This window comes from Lampris incognitus, chromosome 11, assembly GCF_029633865.1.
Source record: "Lampris incognitus isolate fLamInc1 chromosome 11, fLamInc1.hap2, whole genome shotgun sequence".
Lineage (NCBI taxonomy): Eukaryota > Metazoa > Chordata > Actinopteri > Lampriformes > Lampridae > Lampris > Lampris incognitus.
Genome location: NC_079221.1, coordinates 47134465 through 47147313, shown reverse-complemented (window position 1 = coordinate 47147313; position 12849 = coordinate 47134465). Strand labels below are relative to the sequence as shown.

At 49.7% G+C, this 12849-nt stretch overlaps 1 protein-coding gene across 3 annotated transcripts in view; it reads right to left on the bottom strand.

Moving 5' to 3' along the window:
* Nucleotides 1-12849, bottom strand: part of epha3 (eph receptor A3) — a 181859-nt gene that overhangs the window by 132251 nt on the left and 36759 nt on the right. For all 3 annotated transcript variants that reach the window (XM_056289268.1, XM_056289269.1, XM_056289270.1), the window contains one exon: nucleotides 11659-12319. In XM_056289268.1, the coding sequence (XP_056145243.1) occupies nucleotides 11659-12319 (661 nt within the window). The remainder of the gene's footprint in view (nucleotides 1-11658; nucleotides 12320-12849) is intronic.

Below are 12849 nucleotides of genomic sequence, written 5' to 3'. Positions count from 1 at the left end.
AGTCCACAGAGCCCTTGTCCTGCCCACCGATGGGGGTCTTGGCCACCGAATAAACAACCCATCTATCTCTCCTCCCCACTTTTATCCCGGACCTGGTCTCTTTGGGTTTGGCCTCGTTGTGGCGGGCTGGGGGACGCTGCATTCCTGCTCCTGGTTACCCCCAGCTTTGAAACACCAGCAGGACCGGGGCCCCGGCACACAGGCAAAGCCCCCCCCCCCCCCCCGGCCCGGAGCTGAAGCCCCATAAAGGGGGAAAAGCAAACAGGCTTTAATAGCATGAATGAATGAGACTTCCCTGGCTGGGGTAGTAATGGCCCCGGCCCGGGCCAGCGGGCCAGAGACGCCAGCGGGGGGACAGAGTCTCTCTCTTGCTCTGTCCTCCCTGTTCCCGCCTCAGCCACAGGTGACGCATCAGCGACGTCAGCACGCATCCGAAGGCCGAAAACCACTTTATCCGACACGGTATTCCCACAACGAATGTGTCCTCCGCATGTAACCCATCATACCGTGCAGGAGCAGTGCTTCTTTCAACTCCAGTTCTTCTTTCCACTGCCTTGCTCAGGGGCACAGGCAGGAGTATTAACCCTACCATGCATGTCTTTTCGATGGTGGGAGGAAACCGGGGCGCCCGCAGGAAACCCACGCACACACGGGGGAGAACATGCAAACGCCACACAGAAAGGACCCGGGACGGCCTGGGGTTCGAACCCAGGACCTTCTTGCTGTGAGGGAAACAGCGCTAACCACTGGGCCACCGTGCTGCCATTTGTGGAGAAAACATAGAGATGCAAGAACACACACACACACACACTGGTATAGTCGTCAATTGTTTTCTCTCTCAGTGTGTAATTACTGGCTTTGGACTATATACATCTACGGTGTCTCATTAACTCAGCGTTGAAGACCCCTTCCTTCATTTGTTCTTTACCTCCCTCTCTGTAGCTCACCTTTTGTCTTTCATTCTGTTTCCCTCCTCTTAAACACTCCACATCAACGTTGTTTCCCTTCACATCACCATTATGGAGGGATTCAAGAAGACAGGAAGCCCTGGATGGGATCGTAATTGGCTATGCTAGAGGTGTGGTAGAGACAAACACAAGACCAGCCCATACAAGAGGGTTCATATGCATATGGACAGAAGACAGGGAGACACCTTGGACAGGTTCCCAGTCTATTGCTGGGCCCAAACACGTGCTCATTTACACATCATTCAAACTGATGGGCAATTGGGCTTCTCCAAATCACCTAGCATGAATGTTTTTTGACTGTAAGAAGAAAGCAGAGTACCCAGAGGGAAACCCCAAGAACACAAGAACATATAGGCTCCACACAAGGCCTGGGATCAAACACAGGACCATCTTAATAGGAGGCAAGAACTAACACACACACACACACACACACACAAACACATCATCATCATCATCATCATCATCGGTGGTCACTCAGGGTCGAGGTGTCCATCCATCCATTTTCCGAACTGCTTATCCTGCTCTCACGGTCGTCGGGATGCTGGAGCCTATCCCAGCAGTGATTGAGCGGCAGATGGGGAGACACCCTGGACAGGCCGCCAGACTATCACACAGGGCCCGCCAACACACACACACCCACACAAATTCATACCTAGGGACAATTTAGTACGGCCGATTCACCTGACCTACATGTCTTTAGACTGTGGGAGGAAACCGGAGCCCCCGGAGGAAACCCACGCAGACACGGGGAGAACATGCAAACTCCACACAGGGCAACCCAGGATGACCCACCAAGGTTGGACTACTCAAAACCCTCAAACCCAGGACCTTCTTGCTGTGAGGCAACCGTGCTAACCACTGCGCCACTGTGCCGCCCAGGCCAGGGTCGAGTATGATTGTCCAAATTCTAGGTCCTTGTGGGTCTTCAGGTGGGTGTAGAGGCCGATCCTAGAGCCACATATTTTGGGGTAATGTGAACAAGGATGTGAAGAAGCAGTTTAGGATGTGGTTTGGGCCTCTCTGGTAACTCACTCCTTTCTGAGTCTGTGCTTGTTTTCAACAGCACGGTGGAGGTCATGGTTGTAGCGCCCAGCACCCTCACGGACAGCCAGTCTCCAGGCCTCCCTGAATTTTGGGGGGGGTTTTTGCTGCTTGTGCCCAGGTGGTAGGTAGGTAGATGCCAAACCTTTTTTATGTGGGCCTTGATGTTATCTTTACATCGCTTACTTTGTTCTCCTGGGGCACGGCGCCCTGTCATGAGTTGAGAGTAAAGGACTTGTTCAGGGGGCAAGAGCCAGACATGCAGAAGACATGGCCAGTACGTCTCAGCTGATTTTGTGCAATGATGGCTGTTATAGTAGGCATGTTGGCCTCCTCGAGGGCCCTAAAGTTGGTGCGCTTATCCTCCCCGTTGTTCTTAAGGATCTTCCTGAGTCATTGCTGTTGGTATGCCTTGAGTGCCTTCAGGAGCCTGCTTTAAGTGGTCCAGGTTTTCCGATCCATACAGTATGGTGGGCAGCACTGCTGCTTTGTACACCAGAATTTTTGTTCTGGCCTGAAGGTCGTGGTTTTCAAAAACCCTTTTACTCATTCTTGAGAAGGCACGACTGGCACAACTGAGACGGGGGTGTATTTCAATACCAATGTTGGCTTTGGAGAAGAGAAGGCTGCCAAGATATGGGAACCGTTCCACATTTTCGAGTCTGCTGTTGTCTACATAGATGGATGGGGGCAGACAGGCATATTTCTTTTGGGTGGGGGTTAGTAGAGGATATGGCTCTTTTTTATGTTAATGACCAGGCCAAGCTGCTTGTATGCCTTTGCAATGGTGTTCAGTATGCTCTGTAGTTCCTCTTCTACGAGGGACACTAAGGCATTGTCATCGGCATACTGCTGCTCAATGATAGATTTGGTGGTGGTTTTATCTTTAGCTCTGAATCTGTTAATGTCCAGAAGATTCCCATCAGTTCTGTACATGATATGGACTCCCTGAGGCAGATTGGGACCTGTGAGGTGGAGGATGTTGGTAATGACACAGCCAACACAACCTTGTTTAACTCCGATGTGGACCTTGAAGGACTCCGTCTCGTCTCCATAACTGCTGAGTATTCTGGCTGAAATACTGTCATGTAGTAGTCATAGAAATCTCCAAGCAGGGGTAGCTTATCCTCCTTGGAGTCTTTGGGGAGAGCATTTTTCAGGTCGGCATAGAAGGTCTCCTTTAATTCATCTTGTGATTCAAGTGTTGGAGCGTATGCATTAACAACAGTTATGCTATGGTTATTTACAAGCGTCAGTCGTATTGTCATCAGGCATTTATTAATGTTTAGAGGAAGCTCAGCAAGATAGCAAATGAGGCTGGTTTTGATGGCAAAGCCCACATCACAGATCCTCGGCTCCTCGGCTGCTTTTCCTTTCCAGAAGGAAGGGTAACCAACCTTCTCCTCTTACAGCTGGCCTTTGTCAGCCAATCGGGCTTCAGAGAGTGCGGCAATGTCAATCCAAAATCTTCTCAACTCTCGGGTGATGATGGCAGTACACCGTTCAGGTCAATAGCGGGAGTGATTTTTCATGAGGGTTTGTATGTTCCACGCTCCAAAATGTGCAAATTTCTGTTTCTGACTGCATGGTGGTGATCCCTCTGGATGCAGTGGTCCAGAAAGAAGGTATGAGGCAGAGTATGTTTAGGGCACCTTTTCTAGCCCCCTCTCCACTGGGGTGAGCAGAGTTGATCTTAAATAGTGCTGCTCAGTCGTGGGGGCAGCAGACAAGAAGCATCTCTGCCTTAGTCCCAGGGCTTAGCGACTGATCATACACCCACCGCCTGTGTGTCGGGTTGTGGCTAGGGACTGCCAGACTTCACTTTCTTGCCCCCGTCACCTCTTCCTGATCACCACAGGGTTTTGACCCAGGATGTTGATGGGTTGATCCTTGTGCCTGCAGCCATCACATGGTCCTTGGCAGTGGGTTGCCAGAGTCCAACGGCATGGATAACCAAGACGATTGGGGACCACCCTTTGTTGCAGCCCTCATCCGCCTTCACCGGCAATGTGACCTGAAGACATTTTCTGCCAGTTGCACCGCTGACGTCTTTGTTGGACCGTGCTCCATCTACAACTTCCCCCTTGACCTATCTGCCTTCAGTGACCCTCCCAGGAGCCAAGTTCCAGACAGCATAGCTCTTGGGAACATTAGCACACGCAAGTTTCTCCACCACGGCAAGTTGGCGAGCCAGCAGAGCACACACACACACACACTTAACTACCTAACTCTAATTCATTATTTCCAAAGTGGAACATCTTAATCAAGACACCTCTCCTCCCTCCTCCACCTTACCATCCAATCTCTACTCTGTACTACTCCCTGTTTCTCCTCTGCCTCACCTCTTCAATTTCCCTGATTCTTTCACTTTCCTCAGCTTTAACCCCAATCCTCTGAGCAATCTATTCCTTTCCTATGCCGTGCCCTTCTCTTCTTTTCTCCCTCGGCTCTCTTGCCAATTTTCTCTCGTAGCCCACTCCTCTCTCTCCCCCTCTGTGCTCCCATCTGTGTGTGGAGGATCTCTTTCCTCTGGAAAGCGGGGCAGTTAAGACCGATGACGAGCAAAACTTCAGGGGAACAGAGGGAAAGGCGACAGCCCTCTGAGTTTGCAGCCCTCGGCCTCGGTGCTTTGGAGAAAATGACACTGCAAGATAACGGGAATGGGAACAACTCAGCAGACGGAAAGGCAGGACGACATGAGAAGAGCTGGGGCATTTCACTTAGATGCTTATTTTTCGGGTGTTTAACAGGACAGTGCATCGCTAAAAGTAGCATTTTGCTTGCGTTTTTGAATGATTTGTGTCAAAACTAAGAAAAGTAAACTCTTATTTAAGTTACCATTAGTTTTACATTGGCCGGACTTTTGGCTGACGTTAAACCATATTTACTGTAAAACGTGAGCTACAAAGCTAAAATCATTACAGCATACTGGAAATAATACTGAGTGTCGGTGAGAGATATACAACCTGAGGACAGGTACACACTGTACTCATACTGCTTGAGAGAGATGGACGTCCGGGTGTGTGTGTGTGTGTGTGTGTGTGTGTGTGTGTGTGTGTGTGTGTGTGTGTGTGTGTGTGTGTGTGTGTGTGTGTGCGAGCAGCAGCTAAATGGCTTTAGTGAGAGAGCCGGATATAAAACATTAGGCAATCCATGGCCACGTAGAGTGGACCTTGAACCTTTGGCCCGAGCAGGGGTTATGCTTATCACTACCACTGCACTTCAGTAGGCCGCGTTTTCAAGCACTTTCCACCTGTGCACAACGACTGATCTATTACAGACAAACGGGACAGAAACTAATGGAGTAGAAACAAAATTAATTTCAGTGTTCAGCACCAAGCCCCGTCATCCCCTGCTGTGATCATCAACAGTAAGCTGATGCACAACTTCAGACTGTAGTAGTCTGTCGCCGGCACTGTGGCGCAGTGATTAGCATGGTTGCCTCACAACGAGAAGGTCCTGGGTTTGAGCCCTGGGGTAGTGGGTGGTACGGGTCATCCTCTGTGTGGCGTTTGCATGTTCTCCCTGTGTCTGTGTGGGTTTCCTCTGGGGGCTCCGGTTTCCTCCCACAGTCCAAACACATGTAGGTCAGGTGGATCGGCAGTACTAAACTCTCCGTAGGTGTGTGTGTGTGTGTGTGTGTGTGTGTGTGTGTGTGTGTGTGTGTGTGTGTGTGTGTGTGTGTGTGTGTGTGTGTGTGTGTGTTGGCCCTGTGATGGCCTGTCCAGGGGGTCTCCCCGCCTGCCGCCCAATGACTGCTGGGATAGGCTCCAGCATCCCTGAGAGCAGGATAAGTGGTTCGGATAATGGATGGATGGATGGATGGATGGATGGATGGATGGAAGGATGTTTATTGGGTAAATTTTTTATTGGGTGTAGAATTGCATTTTTTGCTGGTGTGTGTGTGGCCACTGTGCCAGGCTATGCGATGCTGTTAATGTTCGTCTTGGAGCCTGTAACATGACCTCTGATGATGTACTATAAGGCTTGTATGATTAAACTGTGGTGCATTCAGGTAAGTGTAGTTGTAATGGTCTATTTTGGTTAACATGTGTTTCAGAACCTTTTAAGTATGATTGGTCTTGGACGGGCTAGGCCCACCGGATTTTCTCTGTGCCCACACTGTTATTTCTGCCTACGCCACAGACTGACACCAAACTAGCACAGTTGATGCTAGATCCAACGGGGTGTAGGCACGGAAGTAGACGTGATCGGTTGTTGGTTAGGTTAGAGTTAGGGTTAGGGTTTAAACTCTTTTTGAATTTCCATTGTTAGCAAGCGTTAACGTTAGCTATCGTTACAGTTCGATCTGGCAATGTTAAGGTCAGCTGTAAGCTAGCTAGCTAAATGTTTCAGTGTGCATCGTTTGTTTCACATCGTTTGTTTCAAGTCAGGGCGCTTCGAAGTTCCGCGCTGTCTATTGGCCAAGACAACAGCCAATCACGGCTACTTCCGTGCCTACACCCCATTGGATCTAGCATCAACTAACTAGCACAACGCCACCTCACGTTGACTGACACACCCTCTGCTGCGCCCCCACGCCCATTTTGCCACCAGTGACGTCATAGCGAGGCAGGAAATAAGCAAACACGCCCAGGTGAGAGAAAAAACACCTTGGGCCCAATGAAATTGTCAATTCATCTGCGTTAGCGCTAGCGCCGATGTCTGGAAAGTAGAGCCTGAAAATGACTTCTGAGGAAATGACTTCCAAACATTAGACCCAGTTTGGCGGATTGTAGAGGCTGAACTGCAGTTGTGTTTAATTCAATGGCTTCTGCTCATCTGTGGAGTTGAAACAAGTCCTCCAACCCGTACAACCACATAGGTGGTTAGTCCTCCAATTAGACTCATAGGAGCATTTCCTAAATTAGCGCCCCTACCGGTGGCAGGAGATATGTCAAATATACGTTTTGCCTCTGTATTGTGGGTTTTTAGAACAACTTCAGAAGAGAATATATAGTCAGTGAGTTGTTGTGTTGTTTCTCCGTCTGGTATAGTAAGGAAGATTGCTAGTGGCAGTATGTTTACCTATGAATAACGTTATAAGAGCTTATGGGAGTGCAGGAATGAGGAGACGGAGAGATCGAGTCGAGTCAATTCCGTTTACTCGCCACACAAAATGACACCGATACAGCACAATCTCCCGTGGCATCCAGCTAACCGCTAGGCTGCTCAAAACACGTCTCCCCCGTAAACTCTAAGCAGTGCCTACGTCAGCTTTCTGAATGTCTGCCTTAAAGGAGCAACAGCCCCTGGTGAATCTACCCTAATTTGTGTACCACCACAAGCTAACAAGTGTAACCGGTTATTTTCTTGCCCGGTGCGGGATTCGATACGAGGTGTACTGCACCACAAGGCGACATCACTAACCGCTCGGCTAAAGGGTCAGACCCGTTAGCTAGGGGCTAACGTGTCTTACTAGTAGTTTACATTTGTTACTTAAAAGTGAAAAAATCTCATTGTCAAATGAACACACACACACACACACACATACATGCACACGTACACACACGCACACGTCAAAACAGACGCCGCTTTTGACAAACCAGTATAGCCCAGCACCCCATTTGTGCGTGCACATGTCTATGTTTTTGTGTATACACATTTATGATTGTAACGAGCACTAGCTAGCTAGCAAGTCTGGGGATTGTGTGTCTTGATAAATGCAAAAAGAATGTAAACCTGGCCGTCTCTGAATTACTGAAGAACAGCTGCTAGCATTAGTGACACACACATGTGCAGACACATACAAACACACTTGCACCGCCGCGCACACTGACTCACACACACACACACACACACTCACACGCACACACGCACACACATGAAAGCGAGCGGGAGAGACAGAGAGAGATTCATTTGCTGTTTTATGATCAAATTAAGGCTGCAGGAATTCCGGGCTGACGGCGGCCATGACGCGTCACCTGCTCCAGTCCGTTCCAGTGACAGATCCACGCCATTAGATCTGGACCCAAACGCTCCGTGGAAAGGCTGAAGTCAGCTCACAAAACATGTGGTAATCCAGACGATGACGGACACACTCATTCACATCACAGTCAGCGATCCCCACTCATTGTGTGTTGCGTGTGTGTTGCATATATGTTACGTCTGGCCCCAAAGAAGCTCTGAAATTATATGTTTTGATACAAGCTGTCAAAATACATACACGGGAAAATGTGTATGTATCAAATACGCAATGACACATAGTAGGGCGCACACACACACACACACACACACACACCCATAACTGCAGCTCAAACATGGTGCCCTTGCCGAAGCCAGACGAAACTCGGTTCTTACGAAGGCGCCACTAAAAATACATCCTTGTGATCACACACATATTTCTGGCCACACACACACACATGTGCGCATGCGCACAAACAAATATGTATGCTCACAGACGACACGCTGACCCACGCAGCCTGGCATGGCGATACCGAGCGAGACGCTCATTATAACCCGTTCGGGAGTTTCAAAGTTGGATAACTTTGGGGGGGGGGATACAGACCTGCCGCTCCCTGAATTCTCCTAAAAGCTCATATATTCACAATCGAAATGAGTTTTAGATCGATTGCAAGTTATAAGAACTACCTAAAACGACCAAGAGCGGTCAAAACGACCGCTCGTAATTTGCGCGTGATGTCACTATTTAAAACGTGTGCTGGTTGCGTCATTTCCTCCTGACCACCACCGAGGCGCGGCAGGATTTACAGGCGTCGGACAGCGGCCATTTTAGATTGGTTGACAAATAGTATTAAAAGTTGTTAATGATGTAATGTTGGCGTCAGTCGTTTCTCAACAGACACACTAACATATGTAACGCATTAATATCTCAACTTGACAGAATGTAGAGTGAGCGGTCAAAATGACCGCTCATGGTCGTTCTGGTAGTTTTAAAATTCCAGTCGTTGTTTGGGACTGTTTCAATGTTTTTTTTTTACATTTCATGTTTTATAGGCCTCGTTAATTTTTTTAAAATTAGCAACATATGTGTTGTTTTTCAGGTAATAGTTTCACTTTTGCAGTTTTGCTACTCGAGTTGGACCATGTCTCTCTCTGAAGGTTAACTTGTTTAGAAATCGTATTACAGTTGTTAAAATGTTCATTTTGCTGTCAGTCGTGTCCTAACAGACATACTGACACATCGTCAGCTTCTTAAAATAACGGCCGACGTCGTATTTTTTTCCAAGTTTTTCAAAAAACAGAATAAACTGAAATAAAATTTGTAATTTTGTTCTGTTTTTTGAAAAACTTGAACAAAATATGACTTAGGCCATTATTTTAAGAAGGTGACGATATGTAATTCATTAATATCTCAATTGGGTGCTTATCTTGTCAGAACATCGAGTTTAAAAACCGGCCGTCATTTTGACCGCCCACGGTCGTTTTAGGTAGGAGTGAAACCCCGGTCGTTCAGCCGGTCACATACTATATAGCCGCTATAATAGTAATAAATTAAACTTATATGGTGCTTTTCTAACACTTCCAAGTGGCTTTACAATAAACTGGGTGAAACTAGACAACAAGATAAACACAGCACAGACACACAGGGGTGGAGGGGAAGGGGGGGAGGGGAGGGGAGGGGAGGGGAGGGGGGGTGCGAGAGGGGAGAAGCCGCAGCCACACACAGCGCCAGCGGTACTCCCCCACTTGGACACACACGAAAGGGCACGAAAAACAAAAAACAACAGCACTGCACTCTACACCCTTACTCTTACTCTTACATACACTCCATTACATGTACTCCATTACATGTACTCTATTACATGTACTCTATTACATTTACTCTATTACATGTACTCTATTACATGTACTCTATTAAAGCCAAAACAAATTTTATCTACTCTCTCACACACACACACACACACACACACACACACACACACACACACACACACATTTCCCTCTCTGAAACGCCAGACACTAGCAGAACAGGGACTAGGGGAAACGGAAGATGCTGCATCACTACAATAAAAGCCCGTGAATTATTTAAAGAAAGCACTCCATCATCATCTGAGTCACAGCAAACATTTAAAAACAACAACAGCACTGTGTGCAAATACCTCCAAATGTTCTCTCCGGAATACTCCATCTGGCTGACTGCTTAACCGCTTCAGCCTGAAAATAACTACATTATATAAATGTGTGTGTGTGTGTGTGTGTGTGTGACAATCTATATTAGCTCTTCAAGCTAATAAAGAGTGCTTCGCTGAAGCTGCAGGCTCTTTGTGTGCGGCGTGTGATGTTGTGCGCTCACCAGGCCCCCCCCCCCCCCCCCACATGTTCATGTGTCCATTAACGCAGGGGGCCCGGTGAGCGAGCTCTGCCCTGGGCCCCACCGGCCGGGCCCGGGGCTTTGCGGGGCCTGTTGGTGCAGCTGTCTCCCTCCAGGGTAACGTAAGACCTTATTAGAGTCCATTAGAGCTCTCTGAGACTAATAAGAGATTGTCAAATACATCCAAACATTCACACGACTCCGGCGCAGGAAGCGAGAGAAGGGGCTGCGGGGCGGCGGCTCGGCGCTCAGGCGTCATCTGTCCGGCCATTTGTCTCCTCCGTCGTCGTGCGAGGCCCTTTTAACGCCACTTTCCGAGTCGGTCCGCGTTCGACTTGAGCGGAAAGTCCACGTGGATACTTCAGTCTCGAGCGTGGCCTATTCCCCAATATACCGGCGTTAAATTAAAAACAGCTCATTGTTTCTGGCCCGCGTCATTTTCTTTTTTTTTATCATGGCGAGGGAAGGGTTTCATCCGACAGCTGGGACGCATTTCTCCCTCCGTCAGGGGAAGGAGCACGGCATGGTCATTAGGACACCACGGCCCGGGGAAGAGCCTTCGCTTTCCCCCGCCAGAGCCCCGCCACCACGACACCGCCTTTGGCTCGCTAACCAATCTGATCTGGAAACGGCAGAAGGAGCAGCGCCAAGTGCGGGCCGACTAGCAGGGGGGGCCGGGAGACGGACGGGCATGTGGTGGACGCCTGTCAGCGAGCGGCCAGGTAGGACGGGACGCCCAACCCCGGCAGCAAGCGGGCGGACGGACGAGCCAAACGGCAGACGTAGGGACAGCCGAAAAAACACCGTTAAAACATCAAGGGTTCTCTGCTGAGATGGAGTACTTCCAGACGCCACGCCGCCCCCACCCACACACACGTCTCCACCGACAATCACGGCCCACGCCGCAAAAATCCTGCCAGTCACCACCCTTCACTCGACTCCTCCTGCCTGTTGCTCCTATCGGCCCGTCCTCGGTACGCTGGCTGTGATCTGCCCGCCGCTGATGAGGTGACGGAGAGCAGTTCACCGGCAGCAGCTTATCTCAAAGACCTGGTCACCTCATCACACACACACACACACACATGGAGGCAGCAGCTCCACTGGGCGGCATAGAGTCGTCTTACCCGATCCTGAACTATCCTGAATGCATTTATCTCGGCTCCGGCTCTTCGTGCAGAAGAGCGGTGCCAAGGACAGACGAGATTTCCCTTTCGCAGCTTGTGCGTCCCTCAGCAGGACGGCGACACTAAATACGGGAGGTTCTAGAGTGGAACAGGGGGGGGGGGGGGGAACAGAGCGAAAGACGAACGTGGACCGAGCCAAGGTGGCCGAGCTGACGAGGCTCGACACATATATGACACGCAGGCCACTTACTTTTGCAGGCGCTGTTTCTCTCCTCGTATCCCGGGTTGCACAGGCACTTCCCGATGGGCACAAGCCACTCCCCCTCTGTACTGCAGTACATGCGCGGAGGCTCCTCCTCCTTGGAGTGATTGACACACAAGCCGTTGACCTCCACCAGTGACTGGGAGTCCATGGGCACCGTATCGGGAAAGGAGGCCAGGTTCCTCACGGTGTAGGGGCACTTCTTAAAGTACACTCGCACCGAGACCAGCGCCACGCAGGCGCCCACGTCCTGAAAAGCCAGGTAGAAGCCCTTCTTGGACATGGGCCCCACCTCGCGCACCTCCGTGTTGAGCTTGAGGATGCGGTCCCCGAGGTCCATCTGCGTGAAACTCTCGTCCGCGGCGATGGTGTCGATCTTGGAGAACTGGTGCTCTCGGAAGCGGCTGCCCTGGTCCTCGTCCGTCTCCAGGTAGAGGAGGTTGAAGGTCTCCTTGCAGGTGCCCAGGACCAACGGGATGGAGTTGCAGTCTCTAAGAGTGAACTTCAGCTCCACGTAGATCTTCTGGGCGGACTGCCGAGGGATCCAGTTGGTGCGCAGCCAGTTGTTCTGACTGTACTCCATGACGTTGCACACCTGGAAAGTCCTGATGGGGGTGTAGTGCTCGTCCACTCCGCTGATCTCCTCCCACTGAAAGAGGAAGACGGAGGGGTGTTAGATAGGAGGCAGGTGCAGGGGGAAAATGAGAGGGATGGAAAATGGCGAGACGGAGAAAGTGGGGCGGGGGAATAAAAGGAGCGGGGGTTTGACAGCCGAGAAAAAAAACGTTATCTCAAAGCCTTCAACAATTACAGATTAATGATTTAGAAGTTTGCACTCGCTGCATACTAAACATCTAAAAACACTCGGGGTGTAAAAATCACTTCCAGGTTTCTTGCCGATTGCTCCAACTAATTTAAAGCAAATTAGTTGTCCTTGCCAATTTTTCGAGATCGGGGCGCCGTGGAAATTGACTTTCTCCACAATCACTGAAGACCGTTTGAGGTTGTTTACGTGGTGCTGGATATTAAATAAATCTTGTAGTGTTTTTGCACCCTTAGACTAACTTTTTTTTTTCTACAGGCTTACACTTACAAGCTGCGGTTTCGAAACTTACATCACACTTAATGTGCTCCCTGCTACGTGAATGTGCTGATTCAACTTGAGATGCATGGGAGAAG